This window comes from Helianthus annuus, chromosome 16, assembly GCF_002127325.2.
Source record: "Helianthus annuus cultivar XRQ/B chromosome 16, HanXRQr2.0-SUNRISE, whole genome shotgun sequence".
Taxonomy (NCBI): Eukaryota; Viridiplantae; Streptophyta; class Magnoliopsida; order Asterales; family Asteraceae; genus Helianthus; species Helianthus annuus.
In genome coordinates this window covers 170030419-170050768 of record NC_035448.2, presented here as the reverse complement: position 1 = coordinate 170050768, position 20350 = coordinate 170030419, and the positions used below count along the sequence as shown (strand labels likewise).

General features: G+C 31.7%; 1 protein-coding gene across 1 annotated transcript; it reads left to right on the top strand.

Moving 5' to 3' along the window:
• Positions 1 to 2914: 2914 nt before the first annotated feature.
• LOC110920509 (very-long-chain aldehyde decarbonylase CER1) lies at positions 2915 to 19742 on the top strand. The gene is made up of 10 exons (XM_022164730.2): positions 2915 to 3123; positions 8610 to 8833; positions 8969 to 9201; positions 10007 to 10226; positions 10331 to 10709; positions 10817 to 10924; positions 13195 to 13395; positions 13515 to 13616; positions 13701 to 13874; positions 19415 to 19742. The coding sequence occupies exons 1-10, from the start codon at positions 3064 to 3066 to the stop codon at positions 19580 to 19582; spliced, it is 1869 nt and encodes a 622-aa protein (XP_022020422.1). The 5' UTR covers positions 2915 to 3063; the 3' UTR covers positions 19583 to 19742.
• The last annotated feature ends 608 nt before the right edge of the window (positions 19743 to 20350 follow it).

Here is a 20350-nt window from a genome sequence, read left to right as displayed (position 1 = left end):
AGCCATATTCCCACTCACAAGTTGTTGATACTGAGCTTCCTGATACATATCGTTCGTAAGAAACTTTTCGTGCACTGAACCTTCAGTTGTGTACTCTTCAATCTTCTTGAGTATTTTTCTAACTTTATGCTTGCATCCACCACAGTGAATATTAACTTTGAGTGAAAGAGTTTGGAAACCGGACGGTAAAAACGAAGTAACTGTTGGAATTTGTGGATTTCGGTTGGTTCAGAAACTTAACAAGAGAAGCAACTAAAAAAATACAATTGATTTCTCTTCATGTTACGGAGAATGTTCTAGAAATTGAAGAAAAAGGAAAAATATGTTGAAATCAAATTCAACAGAGATAACTTAATACAACCGGTCAAATCACACACTATATAAAGATTAGAGAGGTTTTTACCATATGTATACGGGCCGTATACGGTTTATACGGCCGTATAGTCTCAGTAAAATTTTTTTTACCGATCGTATACAATGTATACGGGTCGTATATTGTTATACGGCCCGTATACTATGGGTAAAAAATGGTAAAAATTGGTTTATTCTCTTTAATCTATTAGAACGATGTGGAAAAACAAGGACCAGATGTCGATTGTTGAAAGTTTGAACTAATTATTTGTTATCAGGTGAGTTCCAAGCATTTTATCGTGTGTTGTAATTTTAATGAAGCAATGAAGATTGAATATGCACTAGGGTTTTTTCTCTTCCGGTTACCAGGCCTATCATTTCCGTCTATGTTTGGTTTCCTCAACGAAGAACCATCAGCCATTATCTGCCCTTTTTCCTTTGGTTTCTGGTTGATTTTGAGGGTGAGGGTTTTGCATTGATTCCTGCGCTCCAATCATCTGCTTCCTGAATCTGAAAGTTAACTAGACCCCTCAAGTTGTCATTCGTAACAACTAAGCGTCTGGAGAAGAGTATGTTGATATAGGAGAGTTGAACCCGACACGTCTTCTGTGATGATTCGAAACATTCCAAATAACTAGCAGAACCCGATCCACTTACATTCGAATAACGCTGAGAATCCACAACGCTTATGGCCAGATTCTTTCCTTCAATCTTGGCAAAATCAATGTCTCCTTGTTTTATTATCACGAAAGTACTAAACAACCCAGATAGGCACAATAACAACAACAGCTTTCCATGATTTGGAGACTGATCGGAATCGAATCAGTGATTTTACTGGAAGCCGTTTGATTATTTCTTGTTTTATTATCATGAAAGTACTGAACAACCGAGATAGGCACAATAACAACAATAGCTTTCCATGATTTGGAGACTGATCGGAATCGAATCAGTGATTTTACTAGAAGCCGTTTGATTATTTCCTCTTGGATCTCGAAAGGCACGTTGTCTGACATCTTGATTTTGATTACCAACTCACCATATCAATTTCTAGGTAGTTAACAACGCTAATTAGAAAAAAACGTGATTCATATACACAACGGTCTCTTTGCTTCGTCCACTAGAACTATTTGTGTATGCATTCTTTTGGTAGTTAACAACGCTAATTAGAAAAAAATCTGTAAAATTAATCATATCGATTGCTATAACAGGATGGATGTGACACACACAGATAGATAAGCTGTCACAGTTGTCAAGACTGTTTGTCGGGTTTCCAATGCTCACACAGGGTGATAAACAACGTTGATACGAACACATGTGTTTCGAAATAGTCTTTGTTCTTGGTTTAATGAAGTTACACGTAACATCTACTTATATTCAGATTTAAACAATGCCCGCCTCAACTGAGATAACGGACATCCATCAAGCTCAAAAAGAAAACTTGTGTTTCCCATAGTCACAACAGATTGCGGTTTGTATTTCGCATAGCCACCGTTTCCGTAGTAAAAAAACGGTTGCGGTTTGTATTTCGCATAACCACCGTTTCCGTAGTAAAAAACGGTTGGGTTTGCACATTCAATCTTCAATACTTCATTAAAATACCACTAGTAGAAGAACCCGACACGTCTTCATGTTACGGAGAATGTTCTAGAAATTGAAGGAAAAGGAAAAGATTTGTTGAAATCGAATTTGACAACTATGACAGCTTATTAAAAGTAGCAATCACCTCCAATCATTTCCTGGTCAAATCACACACTATAAAGTTTAAAGTTATCGTGTGTTGTAGTTTGAAAGATGACCGAATAGAGATCTGAATAACAAACTGTAGAGAACTTGTTTGTGTCGGGTTCTTCTGCTAGTTACTTGATCAACGGACTGATCGGTAACGTTACTCTACTTGTGCTCCGATTTAAGCGGCATGTTCCGATCAACGTTGTTTAAAGGTGATGAAGAGTTTAGAAACCCTAGAATGATGGTGTTTTTACGGGAAAAAACATGATAATTGAAAAACATCAATCTATACGACCCGTATACAGTTATTCGGCCCGTATACATTTGGTAAACATAAAAACTCAGAAATAAATCCATTGAGCCGTATACTTTTTATAAATCGTATACACTTGTATACGGCTCGTATAACTATATACGGGCCGTATATAGTAAAATAAAATAAAAAAACATTCTCTGCGCATTTTCCTATTAAAAAATATTCTATACGGACCGTATATTTTGTATACGACCCGTATACACTAGGGATGTGAAAATAAGATATAAGGGGTGTGGGAATAAGGGGAGCCTTTTTCAAAGGCATAGAACCAACAAACAAGGATTGGGATGGTTTTGGGGTTGTGAGAGGGGCACTCCTCAGTGGGCTCGGTCTTGAGACCCTCTATTATGAGCAAACCATAACTAGAAGTCATCCTAGTTGCCATAAAGGGTATATATATATTTTTTTGAACGGGTATATATAATTGCATAAATGTCTATTGGTTGTTAACTTTTTACGTACTTAAAAAATAGCAGGGTAATTTATAGAACCACAACCACCCAACCAACCAAGCATACCAGTCGAAATAAAGGTTAAACAACTAACTAGTGTAGTTAATGCTTGATGGTAATTTGAGAAATAAGTTTTCTCTATAAATACAATCCCAAAACAAGTAAGAAAGTAGGCATCTCAGAGCTCCATCTTCTTCTTCTTTCATATCTTCATCAATGGCTACCACTCCTGGATTTCTCACAGACTGGCCATGGAAACCACTTGGAAACCTCAAGGTACAACCCTTCATACTACACCTTCTTCTCTATTTCTTGCTCAATCAGTATACTCTAAGCTTTCATTTAGCAGGCTTGTCATATATATATCTATTTTTGTTGAATAATATATACGTAAAACATTTGTCATGAACGATGGATGGTTGGACAGCTAAAACTTATTAGAAAAAAAAAAAAATAACCTTCGCATATATCTGTACAAGAAATAGTGTGATTACCAACTTTTGAGGAAAAAAAATTGTTGTTATTTTGGATCGATAACATCGATATCTTTTAGCTTTTCGGTCCCATTTTAGAAATAGGCCCCATTGAAATTGGGTTCTTTCTTCCGAGCTAGTTAAAGATCTCATGAATTAAATAAGAAAACTATCTAAATACAAATTGCATATAATCATGCACAGTTGATAGGACATAACTTAATAAATTTCAAACAGTTTATAGTACATAACTTAATAAATTTCAAAGAATTTGGGTACTCGTTGTTGCCTTGGATTCTTTTAACTATTGATTTTTTTTATAAATATATTTATTTTATTCTGTTAAACTTGTAATATTAAAAAATGAGAAAAAATGATATGATTCAAACAATTTGTATGATTTTATTCAATTAATAAAAAAATCTTTCCATACATGTATTTCTTTAAAAACAACATTTTCAATATGTAAAATACAAAAACACCAAATAAGTCAAACTATTGCTTCTTGTTATCGTTTGCGTGTAATCTTGTTTGAAAACACTTAAATATTTTCAGGAACTTTTACAACTTTTCAAACGGCTAAAATCACACCACATAGCTTTGCAGAATTTAAACCCACAATCATTTAGTTGGGAAACACACCACTTTACTACCAGACTATTCCTTGAAGATGAAACTTTTACACCTATAAATTACCTAGAAATGATTAGTTTAATATTGTTGAACATCTTTTTAATTATAAAAGTTTAATAATAATAGATGAGAATTAAACGAATGTTACTATGATTAGAAGAACTAATATTCAGAAAGTAAATGTACGTAGCGTCTCAAATATAACTATGTATATGTTGATTAACTTTCCACATACAGCAAAAATTCGATAATTAATAAAATGCGTAAAACTCTAAAAATTCTAAAATTAACTTAATATTCCCATACCCTCTCATTTATCTCTCTATAGATAGATATATACAGCAAAAATGCGATGATTAATAAAAGGGTAAAACTCTAAAAAATGTAAAATTAACTTAATATTCCCATACCCCTCTCATCTATCTCTCTATACATAGATATATAGAGAGGATATACATATAGAGAGGGAGAGAAATAGAGTGAAGGGAGAGAAATAGAGTGAAAAAGGATGCAAAAATAAGATTTAAGGTGTGAAAATAAAATAACCCTAAAAATATGAAAGTTTTGATGTTTCATTTTTGGAAATATATATATTTTAATTTAATTTAGTAAAAATCTAACTATACTTTTAAAATTTTAGAATATCATATATCCCTCCAGATTAAAAATATCATATTACTCATCATATTTTATAGTAATAAAACAAGGGTGGAGATACAATAGAAAGTTTATTTCGCTAGGAAGGTTAGGAAGTGATCTTGATCATCCATTTAGTTAATCAAGGGCTAAGATTAAATGATGGAAATTGAAGGGAAGAAAAGAGTCGCGTGAGTTTGTTTAGGGGCATTCTAGTCAATCCAAGCCAACAGTTTCTCTCTCCTCCAATTCCTCTCATTTTTTAAACGTTATAACTCTTTCATACGACATTATTTTTTTACAAAAATTGCACAAAAAAACGAGCGCTTTTTATCTTTAAAACGAGTATATACTATTGCTATATTTTCAAAAAAAAAAAAAATTAAAACCCAGTTGCGTAAAACGCAATAGAAAAACCCCCAGTTACGTAAAACGCAATGAAAAAAAACCTAAAAATGACATTTTTCTAAAACGCAATGCACCAAAAACACAAAGAAATGACTTATTTGTAAAACGCAATGGCCAGAAAACACAAAGAAATGTTTTATTTCTAAAACGCAATAGCCTAAAAACTCGAAAGAAAATGTACTTTCTAAAACGCAATAGACTAAAAACACATAAAAATGTGTTTAACCTAAAACGCAATGCACCAAAAACAAAAAGAAATGTCTTATTTGTAAAATGCAATGGCCAGAAAACACTTAAAATGTCTGTTTTCTAAAACGCAATGGACTGAAAACACATAAAAAAGTGTTTTACCTAAAACGCAATACACAAAAAACACAAATAAATGTCTTATTTGTAAAACGCAATGGCCAGAAAACACTTAAAATGTCTGTTTTCTAAAACGCAATGGACTGAAAACACATAAAAAAGTGTTTTACCTAAAACGCAATACACAAAAAACACAAAGAAATGTCTTATTTGTAAAACGCAATGGCCAGAAAACACTTAAAAATGACTCATTCTAAAACGCAATGTACTGAAAACACCTAAAAAACGTGTTTTACCTAAAAACGCAATGACTAAAAACACTTCAAAAATGTGTTTTACCTATAACGCAACGACTAAAAACACTTAAAAATGTGTTTTTTTTTTTTCTAAAACGCAATAGACAGAAAACACATAAAACTCTCTTATTTCTAAAACGCAGGGGACACATAAACCTGGCAGCTCAACCCCAGCCAGGGGCTCTGCCCCTTGGACCCCGCTAGGGGCTGCCGCCCCTGGGACCCCGCTACCAGGGGCGCTGCCCCCGGACCCCCGCCATGATCGTAAAACACAATGACTAAATCAAAAACCCAGATCGTAAAAATGAAATTAAAGAATTTCTTACATGGATCGAAGTGATTTCTTCAACAATTGGCGAATTTTGAATGATTGAAACACTTATTAGCGCTCGAATCGAGTGATTATCTCCAAAATCAACGGAAAAAACGAGATTTTTTATGAAATTAAACTGGGTTTTCTTCAAAAAAAAGCTGAAGAACAAGTTGATCGGGTGTTTGAATCATTGATTGGTGATGAAAATCGCACTATAATGTAGTGATTATTGAGATAGAAAGTGAAGAAATAGTTGAAGATGGTGGGTTTTGAAAATGGTGAGTTTTGAAGTTACTGGGTTTTGAAAAGGAAGAAGAAAGGGTTGGATTGACTAAAATAACTTTTTTCTTTATTTTAAATGTTGCCACATGTCCTAATCCTATTGCTTCCTACACTTCCTAGCCAAAATAAACTTTCTATTTGATTTTTTCCCAATAAAACAATACAACTAATACTCATCATATTTTATAGTTATAGAGTTAGGATCCTGTAAAAAAGACTAAAAGTGTGAGAATGATAAGAAAGAATCTACACCATTAGATTTTTGATCTAATGGTTTAGATTAATAGGGACCAAATTGTAAAATTTGTTTTATTTTTTGGACTGAATTGAAAATTATAGGGGTAATAAAGTCTTTTAGATCCATTCAAAATAGGTAACTGTAATCAAAATCCCTATAATCTCTCTCTCTCTCTCCAATCGCACGACCAGAGTCTTTCTCTCTCTTTCTTCTTGAGTAGCGAAGAAGATGGATTTTGATCTGAACCAGCGACGGTTTGGGTTTCCGGTGTGAAGGGTGGTGATCGGAGACTGAAGAAGACGGCTGAGGAACGAAGGCCGACGACGGGCGATGTTGATGTCCGATGGGGAATTACGGTCCGACGCTCGGAGGAGATGACTGCGAGCGGCAGCGGCGACGGCGAGATGTGTAGTTACGTGGTAGGAAAATTATCGGTGGTGCAGCAGTGGTGGTGCCGGAAGTGGCAGTGGTGGTGCCGGGAAGTGGAGAAGATGATACAGAGGTGTTATTTTTTTCTTTACTGAATGGTGTTATATCTTGTACTGAATGGTGTTATTTTGTGTACTGAATGGTGTTTTTTTTATTTTCTGAATGGTGTTTTTTCCTTTTCTGAATGGTGTTTTTTTTTTCTTTTCTTAATGGTGTTTTTTTACTGAATGGTGTTATATTCTTGTACTGAATGGTGTTTATTTTATTTACTGCTGAATGGTGTTTTTTTGTGTGCTAAATGGTGTTATTTTTGTGCTGCATGGTGTTTTTTTTGTGCTGAATGATGTTATTTTTGTGTGAATGGTGTTTTTTTGTGCTGAATGGTGTTATGTTTTGTGCCGAATGATGTTATTTTTGTGTGAATTGTGTTTTTTTTTTGTGCTGAATGGTGTTATATTTTTGTGTTGAATGGTGTTATATTTTTCTGAATTGTGTTATATTTAAAACACCATGTATGAACATGCTCTGAATGGTGTTATATTTATGGACGGTTATTTTTCTTAAATCAGGGATTTTCTCTCTCCAAATCCTTAAATAAAGGATTACCATATTTGAATTTGTTAATTAATTTACAATCTTACCCTTTTCAATTAATTTAGATCTAATGGTTGAGATTCTTTCTTACCTTTCTCACACTTTTTGTCTTTTTTACAATAACTCCACCCTATAGTTATAAAACAATACAACTAATAGTAAGACTGATTTTTTCTCATTAAATAAAATAAAAGATGGATGATCGACAATATTAATTTTATTTGTTTATTTATCTTTTTAAATTGTTATAATTAACTGATTTATTTCTTTAATATCAAAATTATCGCTTAATTAGTTAATTACCAAAAACATGACATTTCAGTTGATCTATACCTTTTTTTCTTGAAGATAAGTTATTTCCATTTGTATCAAAAAAAGTATGAGGTAGTTAGATCTTGCTACCTTTTATGTTAACTTTTGTGGTGTTCAGCACTAGCAATTAAATAGTTTGGCAGCGAACTCGATTGATGTACTTGAGATATGTTTATGGATGCCCACATGGGTACCCATATATGGATGAGTTAAAATTCCAGTTATAGCTAGGTAGTATAGGCTTTTGCCTCTTGAAGAAAAGACCAGTATTTAAAAACTGACATTGGGTGTAATTTAGTATATTGGTGTAATTTAGAAGTAGAAGCAATGTAACCTTTGTCATTAAAAAAAAATAAAATAAAATAAAATATATATGGATGAGTTTCATTCAAAGTGTATTAGACGTATGTTGAAGTCATAACCACTTCTTTAGAAACAGCAAGCTAATATATATATTTTTTTAACGGCAAATTAAACAGCAAGCTAATATCGGTTGCATTTATGAACAAGACAAAGATGGATCAAGATGTCTTACGTTCTCACATAGATTTGCTTGATAGATAATATAGATACAATCAGTGGCGGACCCAAAAATTATTTGTTGTGAGTGCGGATGAGGGGTTCAACCATATTTTTAACGGGTGCGGTCAGGTTTTTTGCCTAAAAAATACACTACTTTTTTTTCAACGGGTGCGCCCGCCCCACCCACAACATCAAGTAGGTCCGCCCCTGGATGCAATTTAGTTTTTTCTCTTTGCAGTATTAATTTGTATATATCATATATTTATCAAATATATAATGTTTTTGGACTAAGTTTAATATTTAATTTGGATATGATATAGTACTTGATATTGGCACCATCGGTTGTGAAGGCTACCTATGACTACGTGATTTCAAATGCAAACGATCGAGATTTGACTCTATTGTTAATTTTTCCCTTACTCCTGATTCGAGCGCTCAACAATCAGTTTTGGATCTCATTATCTCGCTATATGACGGCCAAAGGCAAAAGCAGGATTGTTGACAAAACCATCGAGTTCGATCAAGTTGATCGTGAAAGAGACTGGTGGGTTCTCTCTCCCTCTCTCTATGAAAAGTCTTATCAAATCACCCTTTTAATCATCTTACAACCTTGTTGAGGTAGGGTTAACATGGAAACCTAAATTAATTATGATTAAATTTATTTTTTATATATTTTCAGGGATGATCAAATAATATTCAATGGGATATTATATTATGTGGGATATTATTCATTAACTGAAGCTAGGCAGATGCCTTTGTGGAGATTAGATGGAGTGATCATTGTAATTTTGCTACATGTGGGAGTGGTAGAATTTCTGTATTATTGGCTTCATAGAGCCCTCCACCACCATTTCCTCTACAATCGCTATCATTCTCATCATCATTCTTCAATCGTCACCGAGCCCATCACATGTAAATCTCTCAACCCATCTCCGGTGTTTGGGTACTATGTTATTTTTACCTTTAATGGCACAAATGTTTCAGAATTGGACATACGTAAAGTGGTACCTATTAATGCAACTCAACATATATAGCCATACACTTTAGAGACAACCCACATAGACTGGGGATAATGTGTAAAGCACGTCATCTTGAGACTGGTCCTCAAAATTCAGTTTTTTAAGACACTTTATAATTTAGTCCAAACACTCGAGTATGGTTATGTGAAAGAATATTTAAAATACTATAAATTAATACATATCATATAACAGTGGCGGATCTAGAAAATCCGTCAAGCCGTAACGTTTTATAAAAAAAGCCGTAAGTAAATCGTAAAAACGTCAAATTTTTCCAAAATTTACACTAATTTTACACTACCGCCGGAGCGCCAAGCCGTAGCGGAGGTTGCCCCTTCTTATATGCTAGGTCCGCCCCAGATCATATTACAATGAATAACATATATTGTTTTAAATATATCAATATCTACATTCTGCGTTATTGAACTCCCAACCTTTTAGTTATGGAATACACCATTAAATCACCACGATGCCCTTAACACATAGTTGTTAAATATAACATTTTATTTAGCTAAACAATCGAAGAGAATATTATGCGGTTAAATCATATTTATTTTAGAATCCATATTTAGTTATTCGGTTTTTAAACCTGATTCAACCAGTGGACCACTAAGACAACTGGTTTAGTCAATGGTCCTGTAAATTTAATCCAAAATAAAAGGACAGAATTGCTTATGCAAACTGGGTCGTTGATGGTGCAGCTGTAATTCATCCATTTGGTGAGCACATAGCCTACTTCACACTCTTCGCCATACCATTGTTGACTATCACCCTAACCAAGACTGGGTCCATTATGGCATTTGCTGGCTATGTGACCTACATTGATGTGATGAACAACATGGGCCATTGCAATTTCGAGCTCATCCCCAAAGTAGCCTTCTCAATCTTCCCTCCCCTCAAGTACCTTATGTACACTCCTTCGTAAGTATATTTATTTTACAACTCTTGTTTCATACTTAATGATTGCTATTAATATTTGATGTTATTGTCATTTTTATTAAGTTAAATTAATTTTGTCTCCTTAGGTATCATTCTTTGCACCATACTCAATTCAGAACCAATTACTCGCTATTCATGCCATTCTATGACTATGTTTATGGAACACTCGACAAATCTACAGACACATTGTACGAGAACTCACTTGAGCGAACAGATGAATCACCAAACGTGGTATATTTAACACATCTAACGACACCAGAATCAATCTACCATATGAGGCTCGGGTTTGCCTCTTTGGCTTCGAAACCTTACACGTCTCCCAAATGGTACTTGCGAATGCTATGGCCCGTAACTATCTGGTCCATGATAATTACTTGGATTTATGGGCAAACTTTTGTGGTCGAAAGAAACATTTTTAAGAAACTCAAAGTACAAACATGGGCGGTCCCAAAATACAAGATACAAGTATGTAGACGTATAATTCGTGCTTTTTATTTAATTTGTATTATGTTCATTTAAAAGATCAACCTTTTTATGTTAGATATTTATGTTTGTTGTATTTATTTTGGAAGTATTTCATGGAATGGCAAAGAGAGGCCATCAATGACTTGATTATGGAGGCAATACTCAAAGCTGAGGGGAAAGGAGCTAAGGTTTTGACTCTGGGTCTACTTAATCAGGTTCGGTTCTACTAGAATCAAATCTTTTATTTAGGATTAGTTTAATGCCATTCAGTGGCGGATCTAAGATTCCGACCAAGCGGTAACGTTTTATAAATAAGCGGTAACGAAATCGAAAAAACGTCAAATTTTTCCAAAATTTACACTAAAAACGTCAAAAATTTTCCGACCAAGCGGTAGCGGAGGCTACCCCTTGTTCCATAATACATCCGCCCCTGATGCCATTAAAGAAGAATGATTAGTTTAATTTGGAGATAATTTAAGGGTGTGTTTGGTTCGTGGAATGTTTTGGAATTGGAATTGGAATTGGAATTGGAATCAGAATTATTATAGGAATTGAAATTTAAACATTTCAATAGGAATTGGAAATTGTTGGAATCTGAATTCCATTTTTAATGTGTTTGATTGTCAAATGAATTGGAATATGTTATCCCAGCTCATGAGCAGTTAGTTATATGTGACACTATTAAGAACAAAAAGAACACATAAAGTCAAGTTAATAATATTAGACAAAGATGAAAAATGTTACAAATAAGACAACAAATGTAATGTACAAAGAAATATTTAGAGATTTATAGATTGCTTATATGTTTGTTACTTATAAGATGAAAAATGTTACAAATAAGAAGACAAATATGTGCAAATAAATATTTAGAGATTTATAGATTGCTTATATGTTTGTTACATATATACTTATATATATTGTAATTACCAACGAGGTTGGTGACCTATTGGCAAAGACAACAACCTTTAGATGCACTTAGATTTAAAGGTCTTAGGTTCAAGACTTCAAGTCTCACTTGCATCTGAAATAAAGAACAAAAAAAATTTGCATATTATAATTTAATTTTTTTCCATATTTGATGATAATTTTCGTATTATTATAAAAAGAATTATATTATATATTATATAAAGTAAAATATATTATATAAAAGGGCCTATGATTTTTTCCGTATTTATTTGTTAATGAGAAATCACTTTGTGTTAAAGAGTAGGGAGTGTTAGGATATGTTAATAATCATAACAGAGAACCAATTGTAAGTATAGTACCATCTACATATATATATATATATATATATATATAGAGAGAGAGAGAGAGAGAGAGAAAGTATAATGTACTTCACGCCTTAACGTACATTAACCTACTTCACGAAAAATATAACACGCGTAATTATTTTTTTGACCAAAATAACATGCGTGATTTTGGATCCCATACGTGATTATGTGGTCCCATGCGTGATTATGTGGTCCCATGCGTGATTATATGTTCCATGCGTGATTATACCCCTGATCCAACGGTTACCATTGTCTCCTACGTGAAGTATGATAAGCAGTGAAGTATGTTAACCTTTCTCTCTCTCTCTCTCTCTCTCTCTATATATATATATATATATATATATATATATATATATATAATTGAGCTAAAATAAGAACCACCTCGAGTTGTAAGAACCATTGGAACTTTTTGATCCTGGGCGAGGTGGACCAATTTTTTTTTTTTGCATAAACGTAGATGCGTGTATTATAAACACATTTGTAAAAAAAATTCAAAAAAAAAAAAAGATGTCGTGTGTGTAGTTTTGAGCACAACAAGTTTGTGTTTACGGGTACCGTAAATTTTCCGGTAAGATTTACGGTACCCGTAAACACAAACTTGTGGTGCTCAAAACTACACACACGACAACTTTTTTTTAAATTTTTTTATAAATGTGTTTATAATACACGCATCTACGTTTATGAAAAAAAATTTTGGTCCACTTCGCCCCGTACGGTGTAGTTCTCACAGTTCTTACAACTCGAGTTGGTTCTCATTTTAGCGGTCCCCTATATATATATATATATATATATATATATATATATATATATATATATATATATATAGTAAGGTTAACATACAAAAAGCCTTATCATACATCACGTAGAAGACAATGGTAACCGTTGGATCAGGGGTATAATCACGCATGGGACTATAATCACGCACGTTCTATGATAATAACGCACGTTATATTTTTTGTCATGTATATGTTAATGTAGGTTAAGCCTTGAAGTACATTATACTTTATATATATATATATATATATATATATATATATATATATATATATATAATTTATTAAATCAATAGATTTATAAGTGGTCTTTTCTTTATGCAGCGCATATAACACACGAGATCTTAAACTAGAATTTGAATAAATATTAACTAATCACACATTCGAACTTGTAATATAACCAAACCAAATATGTCTCTAAATAATTGATTGTATTTGTAGGGGGAGGAACTAAATAGAAATGGGGAGCTATTCATAAAAAGAAATCCAAAACTGAAAGTGAAGTTGGTTGATGGGAGCAGCTTGGCAGTTGCTGTGGTTCTGAATAGCATTCCTAAAGGCACAACTCAAGTTCTTTTTAGGGGAACCTTCAACAAGGTTGCTTATTACCTTGCCGTTGCTCTATGCCACAAGGGCATTCAGGTAATTTCGATTTACTGTTTTTTAATATATAGCAAAAATCTGATGTACATGCTTAAGACTGAAACGATGATCCTTTAAAGTCTAGCTAAAAATGCGTACATCAATCAAACACATTGTAGGTTGCAATATCTCGACCGGACGATTATCAAAAGCTCAAACTAGAGTTGGAGTTGACTGGCGATCAAGATAACTTGATTCTTTCACGAACTTACTCACAAAAGGTACACTCGTTTGTGTGTGTATCTCTATATAACTTTTAGTAATAATATAAATAAAACTATATATTTTGATTTTGTAAATTAAAGGTGTGGTTGGTGGGAGATGGATTAAGCAAAGAAGAAGAGTTGAAGGCATCAAACGGAACCCTAATAATCCCTTACTCTCACTTCCCTCCAAACAAAGTGAACAAAGATTGCGTTTATCAAACTACCCCTGCCATGTTGACTCCCAAACATCTTGAGAACGTTGACTCGTGTGAGGTTAGCAATTAAATTTTTATCTTATTATTATTATTATTATTATTATTATTATTATTATTATTATTATTATTATTATTATTATTATTATTATTATTATTATTATTACTATTACTTGGGAATTCGATTGGCTAGTTTATAGAACAGATTTATAGATACAATAGATCGATTAGATCTTTATTTCTAAGGGTGGATGGTATGAGGGGATTTATTTTGCCAGTGTCATGCAACAAAGGGACTTTATTCTCCCATGCCAATAATCCTCATGCAATGGAATAAAGGCTTCTTTATTATTACTTAATAATTTAATTATTTTATTAATTTATAACATTTATACTAATAAATATAAAAAAAGACATAACATTTAAATTAAATAAACATCACATTTTAAGATATATATATATATATATATATATATATATATATATATATATATATATATATATATATATATATATATATAGGGTAAGGTTCATGCGAGAACCACCTTTATTGCGAGAACCGCGAGAACCAATGTGAACACAAGCTAAAATAGCTAAAAAAACCTAAAAAAACCCTAAAAAAACCTAACCCCCACCCCCCACCCCCCAAAAACCTAAACACCCCACCCCCCCCCTCCCAAAAAAAAAAAAAAAAACCCTACCCCCCCCCCCCCAAAAAACCTAACCCCCCCCCCCCCAAAAAAACCTAACCCCCCCCCCCCCCAAGCTAAATGCTAAAAACTAAAACCCTCAAAAAACCTAAAAAAAACCTAACCCCCCCACCCCCCCCCCAAAAACCTAAACCCCCCTCCCCCACCCCCCAAAAACCTAAACCCCCCCACCCCCCCCCCCAGCTAAAATGCTAAAAACTAAACCTCCCAAAAAACCTAAAAAATCTAAAAAAATCAAAAAAAAATCTAAAATTTTTTTTTTATTTTTTTACTATTTTTTATGTTCAAATCGCTACTTTTAGTAGCCAAAAACAAAAATTTTTTTTAAAAAAAAAATTTAAAAAAAATTTTTTTTTTTTTGGATACTAAAAGTAGCGATTTTTATATAAAAAATAGTAAAAAAATAAAAAAAAAATTTTTGGGTGTTTTTTAGATTTTTTTAGGTATTACTGTTTGTGTTCACACTGGTTCTCGCGGTTCTCGCAATAAATGGTGGTTCCTAACGGATCTTTGTCCTATATATATATATATATATATATATATATATATATATATATATATATATATATAGGGTAGGGATCCTAAGAGAAGTCCACCCTATATGAGAAACTTGAGAAGCATTCTGGACCACACATTTTTCTAAGCCTTTCGTAATATACACATATGTATAGTTTAAAATTGACTATATACATATGTGTCGTATATAGTCAATTTTAAATTATACATATGTGTATATTACGAAAGGCTTAGAAAAATGTGTGGTGCAGAATGCTTCTCAAGTTTCTCAACTAGCATATCACTTCTTACATGATCCTTTTCCTATATATATATATATATATATATATATATATATATATATATAGGGAGAGGTTCATTTAAGAAGAAAATTTAATTGAGAAGAAAAAGAACAAAGGGTACAATTGTAAAATATTAAATAGTTATTCTTTAATCTCGTTTATTACAATCTCCAAGTAATTAATTACTCATAAACACTATTATTCTCTACACTAGTTTTCATTGCCTACACACATAAAAAGTTATGTTACACATTTCAAAAATTATCCTACACATACTTAAATTTACCCTACGCAACTCATAATTTATCCTACACACCCAGGAATTTGTACTACACTCTAAATTAATTTTTTTTTATTTTTTGAAAAAATATATATTTTGAAAATAAGTCACAAATTTAATGTAGTTAGCTATTCAAAAGAAAGACTAGAAATTAATGATCTATGTAAGTTTACAAATATACCCTTACATTAAAATTAAATGCAAATATTAAATGAAGTAAAATGAAACATTCTTATTGGTTGAAACTTATTCTTTTTTCTTCTTACAAAAAAATTGTTCTCATTTGAACCTTCCACTATATATATATATACACACACACACACATATTTAGAGAGAGGATCATGAGAAAACAAGATATAAATGAAAAAACTAGAAAACTAACTAAAAAAGCCTAAAAACACACCAAATCTTTTTTTACAATTCTTTTATAAAAAATGCTATTTTTTATATCTAAAAAAATTTCAAAAAAAAAAAAAACTTGTACTGCGCATGTGCATTATATGTGTACTACACATGTGCATTACATGCTTAAATTAGCTTTTGAGTTTAGTTTAGCTTTTAGGGTTAGGTTTTTTTGTAGGTTTAGGATTAGGATTAAATTTTTGGGTGTGGTGTGGAGGTAGGTTTAGGTTTTTGGGAGGTGGGGGTGGGGTTTAGGTTTTTTTTTCGGGTTTATGTTTAGGGTTTAGTTTTAGGTTTTCGGGAGAGGGGGTGTTTAGGCTTTTGGTGGGAGGGTGAATTTAGGTTTTTGGGAGATGGGGGATTGGGGTAGGGGGTTTAGGTTTTGGGGGGTGTCGGTGGGGGGTAAGTTAAAATGTTTAGGCTTTCCGTATTAGTGCACATGTACAGTACAAAAAAAAAATTGAAATTTCTTTTATATATAAAAACCTGCGTTTTTTTATAAAAAAAAAACTTTGGTATGTTTTTTTAGGCTTTTTTAGTTAGTTTTTTGGTTTTCTCATTTAAACTAGTTTTCTTATTATCCATCCCCTATACATATATATATATATATATATATATATATATATATATATATATATATATATATATATATATATATATATATATATATATATATATATACATACATATGTACAGGATGATTCAAAAAAAACACTTTTAACGCGAAAACTCGAAAACTAACTAAAAAGGTCTAAAAAACACACCAATTTTTTTACAAATTTTTTTTATTAAAAATCGATAGTTTTTGTATATAAAAAAAAACTTTTTTCAAATTTTTTTTTTGTAGTGCACATGTGTAATAATACACATGTGTAGTACACATACACTTGTGTACTATTACACATGTGCACTACAATTTTTTAAATTTTTTTTTATATACATAAAATAGCGAAAAATGGTAAAAAAAAAATTGGTATGCTTTTTAAGCTTTTTTAGTTAGTTTTCGAGTTTTCGCGTTAACTAGTGGTTTTCATTTGAACCTTCCCCTATATATATATATATATATATATAGGGATCCTAGGAGAAGAAGCCCATTTGAGAAATTTGAGAAGCATTTTGAACTACACATTTCTTCAAAATAAAAAAAAGTTTTTTTTTTACTTCTAATTGCGTATTTTTAAGAGTTTATATATATATATATATATATATATATATATATATACACACACACATCTGTGTATATTGAATTTTGAATTATACACATATGTATAAAGGTAATTTTTTAACTATACGTATGTATATTATGAAAAATATATATCCTTATCCTAAGAAGTGTAGGAAACCGGGTCAAACGAATGATGATTGAGCTCATTCAAGCGGCATTGGGACTGACTCATTGAACAATAACAAAAAAATCTCTAAACCCTAAATACTAATGCTAAACTCTATACTCTAAGGCTGAACCCTATGCTAAAACCTCAAAACTAAAACCTAAACTCTAATGCTAAACCCTAAGGCTAAACCTAATCTTAGACCATAAAGCTAAACCCTAAATACTAATACTAAACACTAAAACTAATGTTAAACACTAAAACTAAACTGTAAAGCTAAACCCTAAATACTAATACTAACTTCTAATGCTAAACCTTAAATCTAAAACGAAATTATTCACTTCAATCATAGATATACAACACTTATTTTTCAATTTTAAACATGTATATACATATTTGTATACTTAAAAGATTAATACCATACACATATGTATAATTAAAAGATTGGCAATATACACATATTTATAGTTAAAAGATTGACAATGTGAATAAATCTCTAAAAAAGAACTTTTATAAAAAAGCTCTGATTTTTCCACAAAAAAGTATCCTTTTTTTTTTGCATTTTTGCTTAAGGAAAATGTATGATCGAGAATAATTTTCAAGTTTCTCGATTAGCCTACTACTTCTCACACGATCCTAAGAATTTTTGTGAACAAAATAAACCAATCTGGACTATTTATTCTTTTTGTTTTGTTTTTTATAGATTAAAAAATAAATAGAAAATGTGTAATAGTAAAGTTTAAATGTTTTCTCTCTCCAATTAGAATTAAAAATTTTTTCTTTCCAATTATACACATGTATATTAAAAATACATGTACAATAACATTGTGTTTTGGTCGTTGTGTGTAAAAAACAATCATCATACACATGTCTATAAAAACCAATTACTCAGCTAACAATAATTATAAACATGGGTATAAAAACAAATAGTCACTATATACATGTGTATAAAACCCGAATTGTCCAGCGACCAACAAACAGTCACTATACACATGTGTATAAAATCCAAATTGTTCCGCGAACAACAATTATACACATGTGTATAAAATACAAACAGTCACTATACACCATCGACACCTTTAATTTTTTAAATTAAAAAAATTATAACAAGACCCTACTCAAATTAAAGAGAATAAAATGCTCATTTTTATGATGTAATTGTTTAAAAAAGGCAAATTGGATTTAAATAATCCCAACTCACTGTTATTGGCCAATAATAATCCCAATTTAATCATCAATAACAATTCGAACTATTCACTTTTGTTTGTAAAATACTCTGAGTTAAAAAAACACTAACTAGGTTAAAAATTTGCTGATTTGGCTTGCCACGTCACCTGCCACATCAGTTGCCACGTCATCAAAAATGCCACATCAACTACCACGTCATCAAAAATGCCACATAGACTGCCACATCAGCTGCCACGTCATCAAAAAATGTCACATCAACTGCCACGTCATATGACACATCAGCTAAAAGGGCCACATCAGCAAATTTTTAACCTAGTTATTGTTTTTTTAACTGGGAGTATTTTACAAACAAAAGTGAATAGTTCGGATTATTATTGGTGATTAAATGAGTTGGGATTATTATTGGCCAATAACATTGAGTTGGGATTATTTAAATCCAATTTGCCTTTAAAAAATTATAAACATATGAAAAGGTTATGGTCATTAAAAAATTATAGGGGTAGTTTATTTAAAAGTCAAAAAACAATTAAGAAAAGAATATTTTTTACTTTCTACAATACTTTTTTTAAATAAAAAAGAAAAAGAAAAAAATCAACAAGATGAGTAGTCTATATTGGTTCATTTAATTCACAAATAGAGGGAGGTATTGTTCACAAATTAACCTAATCCTATATATATATATATATATATATATATATATATATATATATATATATATATATATATATATATATATAGTTTTAGAAGTACATGAAGTATAGTTTTCGAAGTTGATTAGTAAGGGTATATTGTGCCAAAACGTTTGTATTGTTACATTTCATTATCTGGATTGTTTATGATGATTAGGTATTTTGTTGATTATTTATGGTGTGGTTGTTTAATGTGTGGTACAGAATTGGTTGCCAAGAAGGGTGATGAGTGCATGGAGAATAGCTGGAATATTGCATGGCTTAGAAGGATGGAATGTGAATGAATGTGGGGATAAGGTGTTCAACGTTGAAAAAATTTGGCAAGCAAGTCTTCAACATGGCTTTACTCCTATAACCAAATCATCAAACTAAAACTATTTATTTCTATTCATATTGGGGGTATCTGGATTTAGATATATATAACTATGTTATTGATGATATGTAATCATGAAGTCTGTGCCGTTCCTACTTTTATAATAACGAGTTGACGCTAACCCCCACGTTACGACGGGGCGTTGATTTTACCCAATAACACTCTTGTTTGCAGATATAAAAACAGAAATAGCGATAAACATGGAAATGGCATACGTTAATCATCTAAATAGAAATTGTTACCCAAACTGTGACTCAAAAAGGAAAATAAAGACAAATCATAAAAGATAATGTTTTGTGGGGAAAATGTGGCAAGTTGCGACAACTTTGCCACATATTTTGATATTTTAGTTTTTAAAAATGATTACTTTTATCGTACTAACAATTAACATTCAAAGAGCCTTTGGCCTAGCTGTATCAAAGTGTTGGACAAGACTTTGTCTTCCCATATATGAAAGAGGGTTCGAATCCCATTGACAAAAAATTATGCCGTTCAAAAAAAATAGTTAACAAAAATTGATAACTAATATAGAAAAAGTGTAACGTACAATAGGGCTTATCGTATGCTCGTACGCGATTGTGAAATCGCATGTTATAGAAAAGCATGTTGGAAATTGCATGTTGGTATTTTCATGAAATCGCATGTTGGTTTTTTTGTACCAATTTCGCATGTTAGTAAATATGATGAAATCGATGTTGATATATAAAGCAATTTCGCATGTTGGTTTTTTCAGCAGAATTCGCATGTTCATGAGTGAATTCGCAACA

Bases quoted from the DNA above. Each gene is read 5' to 3' on its own strand.
- LOC110920509 (XM_022164730.2), top strand. From the start codon at position 3,064: ATGGCTACCACTCCTGGATTTCTCACAGACTGGCCATGGAAACCACTT. The intron at 10,227-10,330 runs GTAAGTATATTT...TTGTCTCCTTAG, and splicing joins TACCTTATGTACACTCCTTC to GTATCATTCTTTGCACCATA. The intron at 13,875-19,414 runs GTTAGCAATTAA...TGTGTGGTACAG, and splicing joins AGAACGTTGACTCGTGTGAG to AATTGGTTGCCAAGAAGGGT.